This window comes from Pezoporus occidentalis, unplaced genomic scaffold (genome assembly GCF_034315485.1).
Source record: "Pezoporus occidentalis ecotype Australia unplaced genomic scaffold, CSIRO_AGI_Poc_V1 ctg2, whole genome shotgun sequence".
Classification (NCBI taxonomy): Eukaryota; Metazoa; Chordata; class Aves; order Psittaciformes; family Psittacidae; genus Pezoporus; species Pezoporus occidentalis.
The window spans coordinates 14,738,432-14,759,799 of NW_026913855.1; the positions used below are offsets into that span (position 1 = coordinate 14,738,432).

The following is a 21,368-nucleotide window of genomic DNA, read 5'->3' on the forward strand; positions in this document are numbered from 1 at the left end:
CAGTTTCTGCAGAAATGATTTTGGGTCCTTTGGGTCTAGCGAAAGACACAATGACTGGCAGCAAGTAACAACTACAGACGGAACTTCACTGTTATGAGCAAAGACCCCAGTCTTTCTCTAAAATTGAAGGTACTGCAAGAGGAAGAGAAACAGTTTGCCTTTCACATTCTGCTTCCAAGAGCCTCTTCAAAGCGAAGTGGTGAAGTGGCTGGTGGCTTGAAGGGAGAAGCAAGAAACGGAAAAAGAACAGAGTTTAGATTAAGTATGGAGCTGCCATAGAAACTATCCAGGTCAGCCAGAGAGACAGTATTTATTTTGTACAGCTAATTGGCCAATAAAGATTTTTTAAAATGGGCCAAATGCTGAAGAGTCAGTTGTCCAAACAGAGCACTTCTTATACCGGAAAGGGAAGGGAAAAAAAAAAGTCACCTTTTTCCTACTGGTCCATGCAGAAAACAGGGTTGAAATTCTAGTCAAAATTTAAGTCAATGCGAGATTTGCCATTGATTTTGATGAAGCCAGACACCACCCCAGATATTTTGTTTTCTATTTTCAGACAGATACATTTAACTACCACCAATCAGCTATCCTCTAGTAGTGTTTTTTTTTAGTGTTTTCCAGCTTCCATGCCTATGTCTATATTAGGGAATTTCTGCTAAAATTTCTCAGCATTGCTACTGCTTGTCCAGGACCAACCTAAGGTTATATCAGTACTAGTCTCTCTAGCTGTTTATATCTGCCAGTGTATAAAACACTGTGCACATATAACTGAGCACAGTGCTAGCCAGTATTACTTATTTGTTGTTTCAGAGTAGCATCTGTACCTAGGTTCATTAACTTCAACTTTTAGTAAGTTTAACTGACTGTTAAACCACTCAGAGCTCTTTCCTCTGGTTGAGCTCAAACAATATTGGTCTTACAGATCTGTCTGTGCTAATGACATAAGACATGGATTGAATTCTTTGGGGTAGATTGTTACAGACATTTTCTTTCTCTGTATGATACATGAACTGTACAAATGTACTGGAATAAAGGAGTATTTAAAGCCATGATTGTTGTTTTCACATTAATTACAAAATTACTACCTTGGATAAAGAATTTTTTGCATCTTTTGCTCCAATAAGATTTGCCCCAGTGTTCCAGAATTTCCTCTCAGCTCTCCCAGTTTTGAGTGACATGAATTGTTCTAATTCATCTCAAGGGATCATTAACTTTAAAACCTAATGAATACTGTTTAAATGTCAGCTTTGTTATATAGTTAATCATTAATCTTAGCAGAAGCAGTCAATTATTTTGTTCATCTGTCACAGTTTCAAACAGATACAAATATTTGTCTGCAGGGCCATTTTGCTACTTATTACTGCCAAATGGAGAATATCTATATATTCTGCCAAATGAAGAATAAAATATCTCCGCTTACTAGAGAAGAAGAGCAAGTCCAGAGCTCTCCCAAAGCTCAGCCTTCTTTTGTGTCTTCCAGACTGACAAATTCTTCATGAATCTCTTTTACAATGACCAAATATCTGCAACTCTCTTGACCTCTGTTCACCTTTGATATGGAAGTTCCAAACCCAGGTGTGGTGTATTGATAGTTAGAGATTCCAGAAGATTCAGCATAGAAAAATACCAAGAATTGTGTGCAAAACTCAATAGTCCACAAATAACTGAAGATGTGGTCTATTTATAGATGAAAGGGGGTTTTTCTGTTTTGTTTTCAGTATCTTTCTTTTCTGAAGTTTTGGAAATGTTCAAGGATTCAAGTTTTGTCATTGCAGACTGCTGGCTTCTGCAGAGAGTCAATCACCTGCTGGAGATTTCAAAGCCTTGTCCTTGCACAGCATACAGTCATGGATCTGCATTTAAAGGCCTCCACATCAGTGAATTAAAAGATGTTATTGGCACATTGCAGCACATGATCTTCTAGTCCCTGGTGCTTATCTATAGACTGGATATCTCCAAAATGGATTGTCAGCTTGGTGGAATTTATGCTGTCATGTTCTGCCTTTATAATATGCAATTAGTGATAATCATAGCAATAAACAGCTGATAAAAACAGCCAAATGTATTGAGAGCAGGCATAAAACATCATAAAAATAAATGGCTTTTCTGCAATGCAGAGGATGCATCTTTAAAATCTGTACTAGGCCACCATTATTTGTTGGAGCTGCTAATAACCAAAGACTGTCATAGTATATTTTATAATCTTTAGGGATGAATGACAGCAACAACAAAAAAAAAACAGCATAGTGATCAGATGTTTTTCACGTGCCTTCAATTTGTCCCTGGAACTGTTGAGGTGAAAGGCTTATACTGTAAATGAATGACAACTCAGAAAACTCTGCAATTTTCCAGGGGGAATTAATTTAACTAATGACATTACAGGAATATCCTTTGTGTCACATGTTAAAGGTTATACCATGATAAAGTTGTAAATTTACTGGATTCAGTATTAGGGAGAGTCAACAGCAAGCATGCCAACCTGCACAGCATTTACAGAAGTTAGCCTCAATCTTCAGGCTTTCCATCCTGACTAGCCTGCAAAAACAAGCAGGTTTCTCAAAGAGAGATGGGAAAATGAAACCAGCCCACTTCAGAATTTCATTAAAGAACAGAAACTGTGGTACATGAGTTTCAAAGACTTCCAAAGCTTCCAGTTTCTACTATTACTTGAAGCTACACTCTGTATCTCTGAAAGTGTGCATTGCTTCTTTAAATAAATAGGAACCACATACAATGTATGGAATAGACAAAATCCAAACTCTGGCTATTATATAGATCAACCATTTTTAAAATTCAGGTTCCTTTTTTTTTTCCCCCATGGACATCTGAGTTCAGAATTCTTTGGAGGACCTGGTTGCCTGTGTCAAGGAATTATTTGCGGAGAGACCTCATTTCCCCAAGGAAAGGCAAACCTACATTTCTTCCATGCAACTGACACTGTAAGCCAGCACATCAAGCAACCACAAAGATTTCAGAGACCTGCAGGTCTCACTGCCTTCTGTACAAATGAGCTTTTGCCTGCACTGGCCGCAGGCACTCCAGTTATTTCTCTGATGGACTGGTTTGCTCCTGAGGTCTGCTGCCAAGGAGTCCCACTCTCTATGCCCAGCTATTATTTCAGAAGCCCTTCTCATTAAAGGTCCAAATCCATGCTGAAGAAATTTTGTAAGAGGCTTTATGATTTCACAGGCTTTAGAATGTCATTCACGTGTCCCTGATTTAACAAATGCAAGTTCTAGGAAGTTCAGATGCTTATCTCTGTAAATTAAAAAGGCTACAGCACTTGTAAGGTTATCACTTCACAAATACTCTTGCAGTGTTCACTGGGCACTCTACTGAAGAGCCAGTTTCTTGACCTTCTGTGTCAGACAAATACCAAATTCCCTGATATAAACAGTGGAGAACCATCCATTTCTAAAACATTTCACTATATTTAGGGAAAGAGCTTGGATAAATCAGTTCTTACACTGAAATACTTTTGTGTACATTCTGCCTCTCAAACACTTCAGGACAACTGGTGACATTGCCCACCTCAGTTTGTAAGTAGTCCCACTGTACCTCCCTGTAGGTAACTTGCACAGTACCAAAATCTGTCTCCTTGAAACTTCACTTCCACTTTTATTACCTCGGAAGAATCCCAGACCCTGACCAAAATGTGCTAACATGGAAGAAAATTTAAAGCTTAAAGATGACACATCTATAATGGTATTTAATGTTTCTTCTCATCTGAACCATGCTTTCCTTTTCAGGGATGCTAAACACCAAAAACCTACATTTATGTGGAGAGGGGGCCTCAGCCTTTCTGAAAGGCAAAGTAGTTATCCTCGTACACAGTGACGTGACTGAAGAGCAGAACTGACCTACAGTGGGTTTTTTTAAACAGAACATGTATTAAAGCAACCAGAAAGAAATATTTAAGCCTCAAAAATCTACTTCAAAATCCTAAACCAATCTTTTTATTATAGCTTTGGGATTTAGAATAAAACAAACATTTAATCTTATGAAACAAGATAGCAAAAATTAAACTGCTTTGCTGTTCAGATTAGTTATATAAGTATATAATTCAATTTACGGATATCAGTAGATTAACATAAGTTAGTAGGGATAGGGATATAGTTTAAGCTATCCTAATGGACTCTTCAACGTTCCAAAATCCAGCCATATTGATCATGCAATTCAGACTGGATGAAAAGAGGCAATACATGTTTGTGGCCACATTCTACCCCAATCACTCCTGACAGCACTCCCAGCTTATTTAAAACAACATTCAAACTGCACACTGGTTTCCCTTGTGGCTTAATTCTCATTATTCACTGAACTCCTTTTTAACTAGAAACTGACTGAAGAGCCAGATTCTGAGCTCATTGTTTGTTTTTTTTTGCTGACTACAATGAACAGCCTTCTCAGTTTCCAAGCCCAGCATTTCTATACACTCAAACCAGCTGCAACCACCAACTAGCAAAATAAAAGCAGGTCAGGAATGGGGAGGCAGGATGAGTGAAAAGAGTGTGCATGTGCTTTTCAGAAAGAATGAGACTGAAAATTAATAAAAGGCTTTCTCATAATAGATAACAATAAATGCCATCAATGAAGCATGGGAGATGTGTGTCCCAAACATAGAAAAATGTAATAAAAAAATCAATGAATGTGTATTTCTCATCTTGGAATAAATGGATTTAAGTAGTGTTACCACTTCAACTTGAAAAATCGTAATTCTTCACAAGAGAAATAAGAACCATGAGGACTAATGCCAGTAAAAAGGGAGCTTTCAGTAATACGAGGTTCATGCTGATGATAAAAACAGGGATACTGCCTGACTGCTCCTCTGTCTTGGTTTTCCTGATGAATCAAGATAGTTTAACTTGCCAGTGGTTTACTGGAAATTACTGTTTTGAGAACCACAGAGCTCACTGCTCTAAGGTAGAGTGCCCGAGATGATTGCCACCTATGCCCTCTCAGTCCTAGGTTGCTTTGAATCAGAAAGAAAAACAGAAGTCTGATTACCTTATCAAGGCTTCCTCACGGACTCTGGATCTGTGCCATCTCTATGTCTTCAATCCTTCCTAGTAAGTTCCTCCTGATTTTACCCTGGTCAAGTGTCCTACACAGTGACTTTGCAACAGGCTCACAGAGACACTCTCACACTGTACTTGTGGCTATGAGTGCAGCTGGTCCACACACCAAAGCTGTCATTTAGCTAGCTAATTTAGCCAAGGAATTTTATCATGTAACTTCTGGTTAAGCTGACAGAGTGGTTTTCAACCTGTGGGACACTTATGCCTCTAAGTCTATACACTAGTTCTACTGGAAAACCAGTAAGAAAAACAGGTTTCCTGCCAACAGACTCAAATTTGGTCTTAAAGGACTTCAGTGAAAAATTTTTAGAGGACATCAAAATTAGCACAAGCTAGAGCATAGGATTAGTTCTGATTTAGACTTCAAATGGCCGGAAATATACTGTATGCCTTGAGTAATGGCTCCAATAATTAATTAAATTAATTAATTAGAAAAACATGAACCTTCAGTCTAGCCGGAACACTTCAATATTATTCTGAATTCATCTGGTCACAGATGTGAAGAGCCCTTCACAATCAGAAATTTTTTCATATGAGAGAGTTATCTTTTAACATTTCCTTGGCAAACATGGTGTTTTCTTTGGTTTGCCATCTCATGTAAGGTTTCCCACTCAAACCATTCTGATAAAGTTTTTCTGGCATCCTTTGGAGATCAGAAAATCCCACTGTTCTGGGTAATCATATACAGATATAACCCCTGCTTTTAAGGGGCCAACGGTTTTAGACCCTTACCCAAAAAATGGTCCCTGATCAACTGCACTACTTTGAAATCACCTACTTAGGGGTTTAGTCAGGAACTACTCCATATGCAAAGAAGCCCCATGAAAACCAGTTATGAAGAACTGTTGACAGCCCTGGCTTATTGTGTTTCTGATTTCTTATGTTTCTGACTGAGGAAATGCCATATGGAACGTTTTCATTACATATTACCACCTTCACCCACTTCTTAGAATGGTTGCTTAGGGTTGGAAAGACCTTAAGACAATCTAGTTCCAATCCCCCTTCCATGGGCAGGGACACCTCACACTAGACCATGCCACCCAAGGCTCTGTCCAACCTGGCCTTGAACACTGCCAGTGTTGGAGCATTTACCACTTCTTTGAGCAGCCTGTTCCAGTGCCTCACCACCCCTACAGTAAAGAACTTCCTCCTTATATCTAACCTGAATTTCCCCTGTTTAAGTCTGGACTCATTACCCCTTGTCCTATTGCTACAGTCCCTCTCAGGTATCCTTGTAGGCCCTCTTCAGACATTGGAAGGCTGCTGTGAGGTCTCCATGCAGCCCACTCCACCCCTAAATTTACAGGTGCATGTTTCTTATGCTAGCAATACACAACTAAATGGCCAGTAATGGCCACCGTCTCATGTATTTTTCAATAGAGTCTGTTTTACTTTTGTGTCTTCCTTTCCTTTTTAAATAAGAAGCCAACCAAGTGTTATTTACTGCAATGTCAGTGTCAAGAAACATACAGCTTGATCCAGCTCCCATCAAAATTAATGGAAAAACTCACACTCTTTCAGGGGATGTTTGTCTAGACTCACGATGGACAGGTTCATGTTTATGCTCTGGAGCCATCTTATTCCCAGGTGTCTTACAGTCTTGAGAGGTGTAATCACATCTGCACATCACTGCCCCTGACCCAATAAATCCAGCTCGTTTTGAAAGCCAGATCCAATGCCCAGGCCACAAGTGAAGTCACCCTTAGGAACAGAATACCTTTTTTTCTGGATTAGCCACTTGGCTACATTGTGTATATTGCATTTCCATCTTTCTTGTCATACTAAAGTGAACATTCTTTATTGCTTATGTTGGGACGTATACATACACAGCGTAAGAAATCTAGCTCAATTAGCATTAGAAAATAAACTTTAATGTTGACAGATTTCCAAGGTTGCTTTTCTGGTTGATGACTTTTATTTTTTTTTACTTTTGGTGGATAGCAGTACCATTTTTTCCACACAGTCTCTTTCTTTCAGCTGAGTGTACCTTGTACGCTGTAAAAAAATCTGTCTTTTTATTCTTTTTTATGTATTCTGTTTTTTTCCCAGTCCTGTAGCAGCTACTTGGTTGGGTGTTTATTTCATGTAGCAGAAAATACCTACCACAGAAATGCAAAGGCATCCTGACAGCAAGTTTGTCTTTGGGCATGTTGACATCATCCTCCTTTCTGAGCTCTAATTCAACTTTCAACACAATGCCTAAAACTGCAGAGCCTCTGGGCACAAAAGATGAACACGAGAGTACACTTGTGCATTCTGTTGCCCTGTAAGCAAATTGCCTTGTTAATGAGGAATCAGTGAAATAATGGGTTTGATAGTCTGGGTTTAGATTAGCTAAGAGAAAGTGCAAAAATGTTTTTTTGTGTATCACAGGCAGCAGCATATCCTGTTCAACATTCAGTGCTATGAAAGTCATTGATTAATTCTTCAACCTCTCTCACAGGAAAAGACAAGATACAGCTATTTCATATGTAGTAACTACTCTTTAAAAAAAATGAGGAAGCTAGGATTTTTTAAGTTCACTGGGGGTTGGAACTAGATGATCTTAATGTCCTTTCCAACCCTAACTATTCTATGATTCTATGATAGGCCAAACCACAGCTGCACTTTACAAAGTGCATATATACCTCATAAAAGATAACTCCTGCTTTCAGCTTATTGTATTTACACAGCCTGTGCCTGGAAGGAGGAGAATGCCATTGCTTTCATGTAATAAAGAAAAGAAACTCTGGGTATGTACATATGACCAACATCTGTGGGGTGAACATTGCTTCCCCTGCTCATGATGACAACAAGTCATTGCACACACAGACAGAAACCCTGCAGACTAGATAATGTACTGTGAATTGCTGCTCCATGCTATCTTGTTCATGTAGTCATACATGTAATGAATTGTATCTCAAGTCTCTTCCAATAAGGAGAATGCTCCAAGCTGGTTGCTGTCTGAGTTCTGCATTTCAGCAGCTGGAAGCTGATGGAAAAGAGGAGGTAAAAGGCATCCATATTTCTATAGTTTTCCTTTCCAAGCTAAATAGCTTGGATGAGAGAAGAGGATAACATCACTGAATCACTCAGACAATCCGATCTTTCAGCTAATCGTGTTGGGAGGTTAAAAGATTTTTACAAATAAACAATTAAAAAAAGGCAGGCATCAGCTTATGTGTTTGACAGGAAGGCTGTAATTATGCTGTGTTCTGTACCACATGCAATACTAAAATATGGAAATTTTACGTTATCTGTCCTTCTTTTGTAGAACTCGTACATTCTCTTCTTATCATAATGTCCCATCTGGTACGTTACTCGAAGTCGAGCCTAAGTATTCTACCACTTGAGATATCACATAAACAAAAACAATGTGAAGCAGCTCACAATAAACACATCACAAAAACCTGCTTCTTGGCCTTCTAAAATCTTGCTGGCTCTGCTTTGACAGGGCAAAGAGCCCATCAAAACTGCTTGACCAGCTTCCTCACAGGGACACAATCTGAAGGTAGACTGTGTCTCCCACAGACTTTGTCATCCTCAGCCCATTTTTTGTAGTGGCAGATGCATCAGGGCAAAGCGATGGGACTCGTGTCTCTCTGATGCAGCAATCACCCAGTGCTGTTCTATCAGCTGGGCATAAGAGAACTGCCTACGCTGTAGACCCACAGTCTGGTTTGCAGTCTTTTTGAATTTCCTTCATTCTGACAGAAGAATGGTTCAGTGTTGGCACACATGGTGAGCCTGCTTCAGGGCTGTTATAACCTGTAATAGTTGGTGACAGCATCCAAGACACTGGTATGTCAGGCCAAAGACAGCTGGCTGGCAGCAGTCCTCACACTTTCACTGACTTCACATGCTCTATAGTTATGATATAGACAGCAGAAAGTGGTTTGAAAACCCTCATGTGAGACACATTAAATCTGTGTCTGCAGCGGACTTTGTATTCAGCACAAACATGCATATAATCACCAGATTTTTATTCCAGAACGACAGGACAGGAAAAGGACCTCTCTCAGCTGTTTAGGATAATTTGTTTTAAATAGACTAAGTAAAAACCCTAACCATTCTCTCTGTCTGTCTTTTAAAAGTGGTTAGTTTCTTTAATGCAGTTGACTTCAGAGATTCACCACTGCATGTACTGTAATTTGAATGAAAAATATGCTGCTCTCAAGATTGAGTCTAAGCAGAACTCCTTTTTGATAAACTAATCTTTGTAAAATCCACTGTTCTCTTTAGGAGCTAGCTATTAGTTCTTTTATATATATATTTTTAATATATTTTATTCTATTTAAATAGACTATTTAGAGTACAGCATGCTGAAAAGTAGGAATGCGGCACCTCAGCAGCTATTTGTTATGGCTGTACTCTTCCTTTCACCAGAAACACAAATCACACAATCCTTACAGCAATCAGCATGAAACACATCAGGTTAAATCCCTCATTTCTTTAGCATAATATGAAGTCTCTCTTTCTCTCATATTACCCTTCTGCCCAGTCAGGTATGTGAGGTTTTTCTAGGCAACAGGTGTTTTCTGAAATAAAATACAACCTTCCCCTTCAGCTCATTATGCGAAAGAGGCAGCAGCTGCAAGTATAATGCTGAGGACACATGGTCTGTAAGACACCCAGAAGAAAAATACTCCTTGTTCCACTTGTTAAGGTAAAGCACAGATGTTGCTTCCGTGACAAGCATGAGCATAAGGCAACCACAGTCTGCTTCATGTTGTAAACTCAGAATCTAGGATTTCAGAATATTGAGAAGGCTGCAATCCAGAATCACCAGTTTCTTTATGTAAGGAAAAGTTGTTCATGTCTAAGCTCACAGTCCTAACAAATACTCCTTATCACAGTTTGCGTTACACTATCAACAATATGTTAGGGACTATCCACGGACTTGGCAGATAAATTATTAATCATCTTTTATATTGACTCAATTGTATCAGATAGTGGTAAATGCATAAATTAATACATTAACTGATTTAAATATTTACAGATAGTGTATATGGAAAAGGTTTCAGTCATTTAGAATGTTAAATGCAACTTTTGTCCCTGCTTAGTGTTAGTACTAAGGCCATTTCTGTATCTCTCAGATCTAGAGTGTTGAGAAGTCAGCTGCAAAACAGTGGCGTCTAATGAATATAATGACCGAAGCTAGAACTGATGCTTTCCAGGGAGCAATTCTCTGCTCAGTTAGGTTGATAATTGACAACCTCCACCCCCATTTATTGATTTATCTGTAAGAACAAAGTACATACATTGTAGCTTATGGTATAACTGGTAAGGTAAAAAGGCTTTTTCTAATAAAAAGGAAGTGCAGCATTTCCTTAGAAACAGAAAGATCCTCTATTATTGCCTGATCTTTTCACCTCCTACTTTTCTAGGCCTAACTCGGTCAGAAACTCTAGCCTACTAACAAGAACATGTAACACCACAAAGAAAACACAGTTCACAGAATAATTCCAGAGCTCTTGCTCTGTGAGCAGACTGGTTACTTTGGCTGTCTTGCAAAATATTTATGCTGGCCTTGCAGCATAAGTCCCAGAAGCTTGTAGGACTGCATGGTTTTCTGACTACAGCATTTGTTATGCAGAGTAGCAGCTGCAATGAACTGGGAAATCTACACACAGAGAAAGGCCCAACAGCATCTACTAGAAAAAACTAAAAGCTTCATACTCCTTCAGATCCAGGTCAGACTGATCCTGGCTCTTTCATGTCTGTTTCGCTTGCAAAACTGATATTGGTAAGCTATTGGTAAGACAAGTCCATCCCTTATCATTCTATCCCACCAGTTTTAGAGAAGACAGGTTTAAAAAATAAAATGAAATAAACAAGCTCTGATCACAAGATATTATAAGGTTGCAAAGTAATTTCATCAAGAAAATGATATCATAGTACTTCCTTGCTGTGACATACATGGTAAAAAAGGGTGTCATTTAAATATGCAACCTAATAAATTTTTAGTTTGATATATTGTTCAGAATGAAAGAGATGTAATAAAAACAATCAAAAGAATAAAATATCTACATTAATTGGTATGATGATAACATATGCCTAGAAGACAACCATAGGAAGTTAGCACTGCTCAGACCCACCTATTGTTTGCTACTCGTTTGACTTGTGTTTTTAATTGTGTTCCTGTCCTGCAAAGGGCTCAGCAGCCAATAGGTCAATTCAAATCTCTTGTGACTGAGAATGTTTATATATTTTGTGTACTATGGTCTTCAGCCTTTGAAGGGGAGCAGTCTCTTTTTACGGATCCATACAGCCTTTTGCCCTTCCTGAACCAGCTGTCATCAGTGTGTTATGCCAGGTTACTACTACTACAAGAGCTAATAATTCAGAGTACCACAGTTAGGATTCTGCTCTACCCAGCAGTCAAGGCTGATCACACAGATTCCAAGACTTGTATGCTTACATCACAGGGAGAAAATCTCAGTAAATACTCACATGTGTCTTCACATCACCTTCAAGAATCTTGCTGTACCTGAGAAAATCGGCAACACTTCCATTCAGCAGCCTATCAAAGGCTTCAACATATGGTGCTAGGCCTGTAGAAGAAGAGCATTCCATTATAATGGGTTCATAAAGTACACAATGCATAGGACATTCTTTTGTAGCAGATGGTGGAGAAATACCATAGAAGCAGGGGAAATTGCTGTAACTTAATTTCTGCCATACTCATTGATTTGTGACATCAGCGAAATAGGAGGTATAATGAATTTTTCCTGGCTAGAAAAAAAAACCCTGCTCTTGGTAGAGCTTGGCTAGGAACATGAAGATAATTTAGTCTGCATACAGTAATGGGAAGTCTCTTTTGTCTTAAAATAACAGGCACTAAAATAAGTATTTCTCAGCCCTTCAAAGATCTAGTGGTCTGATAAGCACAACTGTCTTAACAAAACAAGTTTTGTCTCCTAAAAAGAATCTACACTGTACTGAACAACCCACCCACTCCTGAAGATCTTTGCACTGTTTGGTGAGTTTTAGTAGGAAGCAATTCCATTTCCAGTTAGACAAAAACCTTTAAAATAGGCTGACAGTGGATTTATGTAGTTAAATGTGGATTTGTGACCTCCTTACTTTGTTGTCTGACCTTGCAAAACTACCACTGGATAAAGAGAGCTCAAATGAGTCCTCTAGATGACACATCCCATTGACTAGATATGCTATATATTCTATCAGAGGAATAAAAATGCTTTTTTCTCTATGGTATACTGAGCAGTTCCCTGACAAAGTGGACAATCAGTTTCTTACGCACCTGGCTTTTAAAAGGCTTCATGTGATACCTTTTAAGGCAGCAAAAATAATCTTCCCTTGGATGCTTTCCAGCCCCCCTTTACTCCCTGACATACCCTTATGTCTTGTCCATGCCTCAGAGCCTTTGCTAGGTCCAGCATGAGCAATGCACATGTGAATTTATGGCATCTGTAGGATCTGAGAAATCAAGGTTAAAATTCTTCCCAGCCTCTCTCCCTCATTAATGAAGCTTGGAGATTGCTCTGAAGAGGTACCAGGCTTTCCCCAGAGAGTCTGCTTTAACTTTTTGGCACTACATAACAATTGCGTCCAAGTTCATAATTTTGAAAGCCCTCTTTATTCCACAAGAGTCATCTGGCTCCTCGACAGAAAAAAGAAAGGCTCTGGCAATTGGATTTTGCAATGGACTGTGTGAAAAAATAATGTCGTTAGTCAGCTAGGCGGGATTTCAAGGCTCCTTTTGTTTTCTTGATGTCACCTTCAATTCTGAGGAATTTCTGGGCTTTCTTCCATATTAAATGTTTGTGTGTAAAACCCTCAAATGACCTAGTGTACAAAAGGTTTTAGCTGTGGAGATGCTTTCCAAAGCCTGTTTATGTTGTCAAAATCTGTGTGTCTCCAAGAGAATCACTGTAATCTTTTACTTTAGAGCTGAATTTTAAATAGCAGTTCACTAAATGGCAATTTTCCTATGCAAAACTAGAAAGCAACTATGCTATTTCTTACTATTCAATACAGCTAACTTCCAGGAGCACTTACTAGAATTTGCTGTGGGCTGTGCACAGCAATTGAATGATTTGTTTGCGATCCTGCCTTTGCAATACCATTTAGGAAAACAGTAAAGGTACAGTTCTCCCAATAATTAATTCTATGTTAATTCAATAATAATTCTAATTATGGGATGATCTTTTAGGAGAGGGGCTTGTGGTAGAAGAAAGCAATGTATCTCCATTTCCACTAAAGACTTAAAAGAGGTCACACTCTGGCTGAGTGTCAATTTTAAAGGAGAAGAAGAGACCTGTTCCGTAAGACTGTCAACTCTGCAGTTGCTGTGGATGTTACGTGAACCTCTTCAGAGGCACAGTAACACAGGCATACAGACCGATATTTGTGGCACTGTATGTGTATCAGTGGCCCAAACCAAAGAAACAATACAGTCTTTCCTGACTGCATCAGCAAAAGCTAATTCCAGAGTCCCTGTGTGAGACAGCTCTGCCTGGAGATACGGTGCAGGATGGCAAGTGCATCATGGTGCTGCTCGTCTCAGCTTCTTACTTCTGTCTCTCAGTGGGTGTGTTTTAAAATCTCACTCCAGCAAGGTTTGTCAGGTGGTTTCTTCTAAGGAGCTGCTGGGGTTTTAAGGCTCTGATTCCCTGTGGGGTGGATCTTTTCACCTGACTGAGCTTGTAGGTTAGGCCAAGGATATAGCAATTTTCATTGAAGTACCTCACATGAAGAGTTCATCTCCTGTTCTAAAAGCAACCCTGGCTCTGCAGTACTGGGCTCTGGATTAAGAGAAACGCACCTAAATGGATTCATTATAGGACTGAAGCCTGCATTTTTACAAAATGTATATTTCCTAGTGGTGATTGATTTAATTGTCAGTTTGTACATGGATCATGTCTCTTCATGACTTTGCTATGGTTTGCTATCTGTCTAGGTCTTCTCTGGACTGTAAGCATTTTATTACTGAAGTTAAGTCATGTGCTATGGAAGCCCGCTGGAAGATGCTCCCTTCCTGCCACAGACACACGCTGCTTTCAGCCAGCTGCTCTACAGCAGCTGCCAGTGTATAGGCATATGGTAAATATGACTTTGGGGAAGGTTCCTCACATGTGTTGTTGGGTAAGGGCTGGCATACAAGGACAATAAAGCTGCTGACATTACTGACTTGCTTCTGTGTCAGTATGTGAGCTGCCTGCATTTTCTGCTTGTTCTGCAGCTTCTGTACAGCAACTGAGCCCATGCTGGGATGTGCTGTTCTCTGGAGAATGCAGGAAGGGCCAAGGAATACAGAAAGCAAAGGACATGAATCTAATAAAGGGATATATGCTGGAGCTCTGGGTGAACAAGCTCTGGAGAAAAGACAGGGCACTCTATTGAATCAACACTGTAACTGCCATGTTTCTGAGGTTATTTACCCTGGAAATTTCAGGAACGACAAATGAAGGAGTGAAAAAAAAATGATTTGGTATGTGATGTAAATAAATGAAGATAGACTTGTTTGGTTCTCCAATGTGGAGATCCACTTGAGAAAGGAAAAGCTCAAGAGATAACAATATAAGGCCATGGATTTGTGGCAGCCATTAATGAGTAAATGCTTAATGAACAAACTCAGATTTGATTACGGATATTAAACAATTCAGTGAAGTGGGTCCACAGTGAGAAATTCAGGGAGCTGGCAAACAAACTCAATGTTTATATAGGTGACTTTTTCCGGAATACTTATGCTGTAAATTTTGGCGATATCTCATTTATTCTGCTAATTTGGCTCAAGCAGACATTTTCATCTGGTAAATTATCTACAACAATATAAATGCCAAAATGGAAAGAGTGATAAAGCTTGAAATATAGACACTATATTTTAGAGACTAGTCAAATCTTGAGTTTTCTATGCTATATTAATTTGGAATTATGCATACACCTAAGCTTGTCACATTAGTTTTCTAAATTCATTTTTAAAATAATACTTTCTTTTGACACCAAATTTGTAAGGGATGGGATTACACTGCTTCTTAGAAGACAAACATATGTGCTACTTGCGATTTTTTGATAACAGAGAGATGGTACTTCAAAAAAACCCAGACTTACTTCCATTGACTCCATTAATGGCATCACACTCCATTCCACCAGATCCATGTGAGTCTGAAAATAATGATTCAAGTCGAGTCACTGCTTTCTCCAGTCTCTCCATCAAACCATGAGTCTCTGCCATTCTGAAAAAAACATCATTAATGATAAAAACAGTGTTAGGTGCCTCCAAGTAAAGCCAATGCTTTACCTCACGCTACAGTTCTGTTCATCTTGGGGCTTTATCAGCTTTTATGATAAAACTTGTGTCTTTGAAATACTGTCTTTCTGGCATATAAGCAGCTGCAGTGAAGCAGCTGACATATGGTAACTTGCTTTGTCAAAAGGGCATATGATCAGCACTCAACCCTTGTTTTTCATTGTAAACTGCAGATTCAAAACACTGCTAGCATAGCTTTGACAGTCTATATGTGGACAACTTATGACAAATAAATTGTCTGTGTATGCTCCCAATCAGATATTGAGATGACTGAAATATTTATAAATGCAACTGGTAAAAACTTATGTCTGTAGTGATTTGCATCAGCCATTTACAAGGGGAAAAATATAGACTCTGTTAATTCTTGACTGAAAGCCAGACTTTCAATGTATTCTTCCTGATTTCTTAAAAGATACTTTCTGAAATTTGCCTCAGTCTTTTATGCTTTGTAGTAAGAATCCCACAAGAAGCCAAGGTGGTTTTCTGTTTATTCTGATATGATTTCCCATCACTTCATTTTTTCCTAAGGAAAGTACCTGACATGAATCAGTGTTTCCCAAGGTTTTTAAATCATGCAATAATGACCTTTTGGAAAGAAAAAAAATAATCAGTACAGTACTGCTACAGTGCTTTTGATTTAAAATTAAACAGAAATTAGGTTAAATTTTTAGCAACTCACACATTACTTTCTTTGCCCACAATGTGATTATCTGCTCTCTTATATGTGAGGAAGTGTAGGCATTGACATTTTTGAATACTGGCCAATGCCTCAGGGAACACAGTGCTATCTATATACACCTCAGACTGAGAAGTGGTTATATAAGCAAAGACAAAGCTATGTTTAAATCCCTGATAAGTTTCACATACATGTTCCTTACTTAAGGTTGTGAGTGTTTTATTCTGCTAAGTGACATAAAGTAAGAAGGGGCGCGGGGGGGATGATTTATGGCTCTTGGTTAACATGATCCTTGTGAACATCTCCAGCTCAGTTCCCACACCAGACTACATCCCCTGCCCAGCACTGGGGTGTGGGGGCAATGGAGCAACTTGCATCCCCAGCAGAGGCAAGCAAGTAGTGGAGTCCCTGCCCACAAGGTATTGATTGCAGTATGGCTTGTAGACTAGAAAAGCTAAGCGTACCTGGAATATATGTGTAAATTCATAAACTATCCTGCTAAAAGTGCTAGTATCGCAGAGATACCAAAGCATAATAGTAGATTCCAACAAACCGTGCAATACTGGCAACCAAAACAAACATTGCGCCTCAGTGTCCCCATGTTCAGGGGAGAATCATAGAATCAATCATAGAATAGTTAGGGTTGGAAAGGACCTTAAGATTATCTACTTCCTAAGTATTATAATTAAAAAGTAAAGTAACGTGAAAAGAAAGGGGCTTATTTACAGATTAGTATTAATAAATCTTATGCATAAAAATAATAATAGTAATTTTATTTTTGATATGTACATGTGAGAAAAGATTAGCTACTAGGACCGTGGAAACACATGCAGAGCTCTTGCGCTGAGTCATGCTGCCTGTCAAACAAGGTGGGACCTTCAGACTTAACCCTATAAATACAATGAGGTTTGTGTTTGACCTAAAAGTGAAGCAGAAGATTTTAGTGAGAAACCCTTTGGAGAACCATTCTCATGAGAAAGCCTTTATCTGGAATTTATGGGGTTTTCCTATTTACATTAAACAAAAAACAAACCCACAAAAGAGGATGACATCAGACAGTGGGCATATAAACACTCAAAATTGAGAGGGGCTCTCACACTATTCGGCTTGAAAAATCAATGATTTTTCTTTTTTTCTTTTCTTTTTTTTCTTCAGAAAAAGCCCTGAACTTGTAAGTAACTTTGTAAGTACAAACATCTTGGCAGGAACGAGATGAGGGTTTCAGGAGAACTTCTGAAATGTTAAAAGTTTTGTGAGAATACTAAACCTTTTCTTAAAACAATGCACTGCTAATCCTCAGAACTATTATGGACACATTCTTTTCAACATTTTACCCTGCTACATAAAAACCTAAAATGGTATCTGTTTTAAGACTTATGTTTTAAACCAGTCTAAAGTCAGGCTAGTCTAACACAGCATACTAACAGTCAACTCATTTCATCAGTATATACATGTGTATTTCCAGCATAGTTCCTGTTCCTGTCTTTATGTGAAGATACAGTCTGATAGACTTTTTTTTCACCTGCCTCAAAATTTTCCTTGATGGCATATACAAATTTCTTTGGAAGACCTGTTCCTTTTTGATTCTTCAGCCTGATTTTGCCTGTGGAAGGACCCAACTGTTTGATTAAAAACCCACTGTGTTTGACTGCACACGCTTGAAGGGTCTGAGGAATCTCACAAATGAAGACATGTAATTCTACCCAACAAACTACCCTCTGCAAAATGACAAGAATATGGATTACAGTGTCAATAGCTCAAAGGAATAAGCCAACTCAATAACCCTATGGACTTTTTACACAACTCGTGCCAGTTGCACCATAGTGTTTTGCTCACTGTATTCTTCACAGCTTTATTCTGTTTCCATTAACTGGAGAACTACAATGTTATTCTTCCAAAAGCAGGGATCACCAGCAAGGCAGTCACAAAATAATATATTGTTATAATCTTTTTAGACAGAAGTAGGAATCATTTTTACCATAAAATTAGGGCTGCCAGGAGTGTATTGTTTTTATAAGGAATGTTGTACTTAAAAACCCCTCAAACATTATGTTTACACTGAACATACCTTTTTATTTGTGTACTTATATATTCACAACTAAATGGTATTTGCATCTATACTTTTATATATGCATGTACGTAAGTACACACATAGGTATCCCTGTCATATATGAATAAAGTGCAAGTATACTTTTGCCATTACTGTATATAACACTACAAGAGCAAATCAATTGTACATGTAATAACCTTACATTTACACTTTGCTTTACCATCAATTGCCTATCATACAAATAAGACTGGAATTAATGCTGCTGTTCTGAGGACTCCACTAACAACTCTCTTCATCCATTCTTAATCTAAACATTGACAACTTTGCCTATATTTAGGGATTCATATATTTGGCTCATATTATGACAACTTTCAGTATCTTCTTGGCCTGTATTCAGCTGTGCCTCTGATTACTTATAATTCCACACTGCACTCTGCGTGGTCACACTGACACCACAAAGCCACAGCTTAAAAGGAGTCAGAACACAAATGGTACAGCTTGACTGTGAGAAGATCCTGCCTGTGTGATATAGTATCAGAGCTCATAATATAAATAAATAATAAGACTGGGCTACTTACAGGGCCAAATAAAACCTGTGTCAATGAAAAGTAAAGGGGATGTAAATACATCTATGGGATGCTTCCGCTCCCATAGAACACATTTTTACATCAAGATAGATTCTCTACCTCATTTCTACTGGGGTTTTAATTAAAGCTTTGATCTCAAAGTGGATTATTTGGGTTAATCATGTATCTTTCCTAGAGCTGATGCTCACCACCTATAAGGAGTTAAAAACAATAGTGCTTCAACTCCCATATAATCCTCCCTTCAACTCCCATATAATTCGGCTGCTTTCTTGGTGGGGAAGTATGCTGTCCTTCATTGACAATGAACCCAACTGAGAGCCAGGAAAGGTGTTAACCCACATCTACTGACAATCATTTAAAAGCTGACATTGTTAGCAGTCTCTTGTGAACAAAAAATAAGAGGGAGGATCCACAGATCTGCTCTGCTTACTGTTGGTGATATCTTTTGGGGGAGTGTTAAAGGTATGTGGTAATTCTACCATCTGTTGTTTCTTTCCCAAAAGCTGTGAAGCCAAAATCAGGTAGAACAAGGCATGCTGAAGACCAAAAGAAGATCTCTTTTTATAGACAGACCTTGGGAGATCACTGCTTTTCTCTCCAGCTCTCTCAAAGCATCTTTTATCTATTATCAAGGGGAAAAAAAAACATTATCTACAGACTAAAATTCCCTGACATACTCATCCCAAACAGCAATCAAACTAGAAGCCAAAACACGGGTATTATTCCTGTTATCACTGAATGTGCCTTACAACAGAGGACCATATTGCTCCATCTCAAGAAGAAACAAGCTGTAACAAGCCCACAGGGAGAAGCCGCGCAGTAGCATAAGGGGAAAAAGTAAACACATGATAACTTACTAGGCATGTAAATATGGCAGTTTTGAACACAGGAATGCTGCCACCCTGTAAAGTGTGGTATTATTCTGACAAACATCAGCAAGAGATAGTATAAAGTTTGTTTTACTTCCTAGCACACTTTCAGTTTAGAAGAAAAAGCAGCAACTTGTTAGGGTTTTTTTTTTTTATCCCGAGTACCAGTCCTTCCACATTCACCTAGCATCTGAAAAACTAAGCCACATCTCACTCACGCTCATCATCCTGACATTCTACAGGCCAGATTTTGCTTTTCATTTCCATGCCAAAAAAAGGGCAGATGCCTAAAACAGAATACAAGCAGCACTGTGGCATTTTAATTCTAGCTAACATTCCTATACCACCTGGAAGATCATAGTCTTATTCAAAGTATGGCAGCTTGCATATGCGCTTTCTCTCCTAGTCTTTTAATAAATTGGTACTGAGATACAAAAATATACAAAAACCTTGATTGCCAGCTGGTACTATCAGAGAGCTAGTCATGAATGCTTTATAAATCCAAAGTACCGTGTCCTCTAAGAGTTCTTCTGTACAATATATAGCAGCATTTATCAAGGAAAGGGAAATTTATATGCATTCTTAAACATCCCCTCAAATTACAAAAGCATCTTATGGCACTTAAATTTCTGAAAAAGACACAGCCAGCTTGAGCCTGAAATGACTGGCTTTCTCATACCATCATTCAAACGTATGTATCAACTCCAACCTGTGTTGAGTGGGCAGTCTTTTTGCCACCTTTGGCATCAGACCCAAATTCCTGCTGCATACCATTCTGATCCAGACAGTGAAAACCCACTGGTTTGGAGCCTCATTCTCAGAGGAACTCCCATTTGGAGTTCTTCTTCCCAGGCAGAGCACAGAAGCAGTCAGGTACTGGCTGAGTGGTAACAAAGGGCCCCTGAAGTTATCCGGGTTATTACCATAAAAGATTTTGAGTGGAGAATGCAAAGCAAAGGAGTATTGGTTAGAAGAACGCATGTGTTGGTAGACAGGCAGAAACATTACCTTGTATGGTTTGTGGTTTGTTTCCCATTAGCTGTGTGGGAGGAATGTAAACAAAGGCTTGTCAAGCTGTTGTCAAATCGGATTAAAACACAAGACCTCTCAGTAAAGCTCTGTGAGAGGAGAATGATGCAGGGTTCAAAGCAGAGCCTCTGGTGACCTTTTTGTTCTTTTGTCCCCCCAGATCTGCTACAAGATCCTTTGGAAGCAATGCTGTTTTAAGTGCATATTAAAAAAATACATTTTTTATCCTAGTAAAAGATAGTCTTGTATATCTAACAGTATTAAAACTTTGACATTTTTTTTTCCCTTATTTTGTCCAAATGCACGTTATACCTGGAATAGCAAAAAGACAAAAATGTCAGTGTGACTTCTACTTTTTGTGGACGGGTGCACCATTTTGACTGATAGATTGGTTTGAAGTCTTCCTGGCTCTAGTATACTCATTATAAAATATTTCTGTCTGTGGCTCAATGTGCATCCTACAACTACTGATATGCTGAGTTCTCTACTGCTGTGTATAAGAATGTGCTACCTAAATTACCTTGTCTGTGGACTTCACTCTTTGACATACCCTCTGTGTTTTTAAAGGGTTATTTTTTTGTAAGCAAAAATATTTTTGTGTAGAAGAGGGAAAAGCAGGTTCATGTTGAACCTCCTCCATTTAACCTAAGTTTTTTCCTTTGTCTGGCTTTATGTTGTTAGTACCACAAAATATACTTTTCTGTTTGCACTCTGCTTCTCTCCCTCTCCCAGTAGTCAAGTTGCTGTCTACAAAAACGTGCAGGAAAGGAATGGAGGCATTTTTCTACCCCGCTGTTTAAAAAACATTACATTTGTAAACATCACATTTG

The 21,368-nt window shown here is 38.7% G+C and overlaps 1 protein-coding gene and 1 long non-coding RNA gene across 3 annotated transcripts in view; one reads left to right on the top strand and one right to left on the bottom strand.

The window, feature by feature from the left end:
* LOC134163251 (uncharacterized) overlaps positions 1 to 2,738 on the top strand; it is a 46,330-nt gene extending 43,592 nt beyond the window's left edge. The window contains exons 4-5 of the long non-coding RNA XR_009964641.1: positions 1,481 to 1,575; positions 1,776 to 2,738. This is a non-coding gene — a long non-coding RNA (uncharacterized LOC134163251). The remainder of the gene's footprint in view (positions 1 to 1,480; positions 1,576 to 1,775) is intronic.
* CAP2 (cyclase associated actin cytoskeleton regulatory protein 2) overlaps positions 1 to 21,368 on the bottom strand; it is a 68,365-nt gene that overhangs the window by 41,563 nt on the left and 5,434 nt on the right. For both annotated transcript variants that reach the window (XM_062617945.1, XM_062617947.1), the window contains exons 2-3: positions 15,129 to 15,253; positions 11,508 to 11,608 (exon numbers count right to left, since the gene is read on the bottom strand). In XM_062617945.1, the coding sequence (XP_062473929.1) occupies positions 11,508 to 11,608; positions 15,129 to 15,252 (225 nt within the window). In that variant the 5' untranslated portion in view covers position 15,253. The remainder of the gene's footprint in view (positions 1 to 11,507; positions 11,609 to 15,128; positions 15,254 to 21,368) is intronic.